The sequence below is a fragment of the Terrapene carolina genome, unplaced genomic scaffold, assembly GCF_002925995.2.
Source record: "Terrapene carolina triunguis isolate 2854851 unplaced genomic scaffold, T_m_triunguis-2.0 Scaffold21, whole genome shotgun sequence".
Classification (NCBI taxonomy): domain Eukaryota; kingdom Metazoa; phylum Chordata; order Testudines; family Emydidae; genus Terrapene; species Terrapene triunguis.
Window position 1 is genome coordinate 23,402,737 of NW_020664372.1, and position 2,699 is coordinate 23,405,435.

General features: G+C 46.8%; 1 protein-coding gene across 1 annotated transcript in view; it reads left to right on the forward strand.

The window, feature by feature from the left end:
- The first annotated feature begins 239 nt into the window (after positions 1–239).
- The window catches only part of TM9SF2 (transmembrane 9 superfamily member 2), a 66,781-nt gene continuing 64,321 nt past the window's right edge, over positions 240–2,699 (forward strand). The window contains exon 1 of the mRNA XM_024210911.3: positions 240–503. Coding sequence (XP_024066679.2) covers positions 294–503 — 210 coding nt within the window. The 5' untranslated portion in view covers positions 240–293. The remainder of the gene's footprint in view (positions 504–2,699) is intronic.

Consider the following 2,699-nt stretch of genomic DNA (forward strand, 5'->3'; position numbering starts at 1 on the left):
AACTGCGCGCCCAGGCAGCCTAATCACTAACAAGCCAGGCAGGTTACAAGCGACCCCGAGAAAACGTCAGCTGCTGCCGGCCGGCCTCCCCCGCCCCCCCAGGGTGTGATCTGCGCTCGCCCTCCCCCAAGGGCGGGCGATTCCTGTTTCTATAGTAACTGGGCGAGGAGGGGGTGTGACCCGGAAGTGGTCTCTCAGGCCCCCACCCCACCCTCGCTGAGGGAGGTCAGTGCAGGGTGACGTGTCTGAGCCGGAAAACCGGAAGTCGCGGCTGCTGAGGGAGCTGAGCAGCGATGCCGTTGAGAGACCCGGTACAGGCCGCCAGGCGCCCCCTCCCCGCCCGGTCGCCGCGGCGTGTCCCCGCGGCCATGGGTCTCCCGCGGCGGCTGCTGCTGCCGGTGGCGCTGCTGGCGGCCTGCGCTCCCCGCGGCGGAGCCTTCTACCTGCCGGGCCTGGCGCCCGTCAACTTCTGCGAGGAGGGCAAGGGGTCGGACGAGTGCAAGGTGAGCGGTGGGAAGCCCGGGCCTGGGTCGCGCCTCCGCCTGAGGGTAGGTCCGGCCTCGTCTGCGCCCCATGGTGGGGCTGGGGCCATCGCTGGGCAGCGGGGGTCGCTCCCTTGGCCTTGCCCCCTGCCAAGCGGGGCGAGGATCCTGCGGGAAACCTGCCCGCCCCCCATCCGTGTTTGGGGTGGGGCTAGGTTGCCACCTCTCCAGGATTGTCGGGAGTCTCCAGGATTAAAGTTTAATCTTTAAATATTGTCATGTGATGAAACCTCCAGGAATTTGGCCAACCACAATTGGTAACCGTAGGCCGGGCTGAGGTGGCCCCTTGCCAGGTACTTCTCTTCCTTAAGGGGGGCCTGGATATGTGCTGGGGGACTCCTGCCAGGGCCCTTGGTGCCTCTGTGTCAGCCATATACAAGGTGGCAGTGCAGGTGGCATCTAACTTAGAGCTGGACTCCTTGGTAATTGCCCCTTCTTGGTAAGTGTTAATTATTACATTGCGGTTAAACTAAACAGTACAGCCTTTGAGATCTCCCCTCATTTCACTGCAGCTCCAGTGCCAGTGGAACTGGCTGTGCACTGTGAGCTCTCTGGGTGATTGATCCTGGCTACCCTAATGCTCCCGCTGTCAAAGCTCTGCTGGGGTGTGAGATTTCCCCCCCAAAGTTCCTGTGCTCCATGTCTTCTGTAGAATTTTTTCTCCCCTTAATGTGCTGTCTCCACTTCACAATTATTTCTTAGACACTAATGTTGTGCTTGGTGCTCTGCAAGACTGTCCTGGAATTTGCAGGAATACATCCAACCAAAACAAGCAACCCTACCTAAGATGCTTACAATCAGGTGCAATGGGAGACAGCATTTTTACTGGCATGGATTAGTGGTTGGGCTTTGCAGTATTTGTGAAATAATAAGCATACCTATGCAATGATGCAATGCAAAAGATGTACCTGTCACCACCTTGATCACTTTGATTGCATTGAATGAGCTGCAGAATTTAATTTTTTAAATGAAACCATTTTATAGCTACTAGGAGTTCAGGGAAGGATGATTATGATGGGGGAATATGTGAACAGCTTATTTTTCCTTTTTAGCTGTATAAAGGTCAATGTTGTATTTCATATGTATAAAATGTGTGTGTATATGTATTTAAAGATTTTTAACTGTCAAATATTAACACCACAGTGGGGCTGTGATGGAAATGGTGGTACTGTGATAAGAGTGAACAGACAGACTACTACTTTCGTGTATTATTCAGGAATATATTTTCAGTTCTGCCTGGTAGTTACTAATTTATAAGGGAATTATGGAACTCTTTTTTTTTAACCATTTTGTTTTTCTTGATTTGTTTTCTCCAGCTGTCCTACAGACTTGCAACAAAAATTAATGGCATGCTGTATTATTATTCATTGAATTCTTTTATGCATGCCCTTCTGAACTAAATCTTAACAGAAGTTAGTAAGTTAAAGTGATAATATATAAATATATATTTTTTACTGGAACTTTCTAAAATACATATACCTGCTTTGTCTCTTCAGCTCTAACTTCATACTAACATCTGTTATCAGTGATCCTCTTTTTGTAAAATTTTTGTTTAACCTATGTAAAACTGTAGGGGGAGATTTATTTTTATTACAAGTTTATACTGATATAATGAGTTGAAATTACACTGGTCTGTGTTTTGAGATTAGAATAAGCAGACTGAGGAACCAATATAGGCCTAACATAGGTTTAAGGTCCTGTATCTTACAAAGTCACAGGGTTGGAAACTACTGTTTCTTACTTGCTGGGGTCTTGGCTTTCTTATGGCATAAAGCACTAGTCCATAGCCCTGCAAGGTAGTAAGGCTGTTATTTACAACTGCAATTCTGATAAGCATCTTTTATGTCAAAAATGTACATTTATTTGAGCTACTGAGAGTCAGTGGGTCAGGGAACAAACACATCCTAGCTGAAGTAACCTTGACATACCGAAATAGAATATAAAATTAAATTCAAATGGACTGAATAATTATCACACAGGTGTAGTAATTTTATATTGTTGATATGCTGTAAAATACAAACCATTAATAACCAGTTCATAAGGTCTAACAGGTACTTCAGTATGTATCTTTTGTAGCATATCTGTAGTTGTCAAAATATGGTAGGTCCTCTAAATATGTTGTAAAGCAGGACTGTGCCATGAAGAGTTTACCATCTA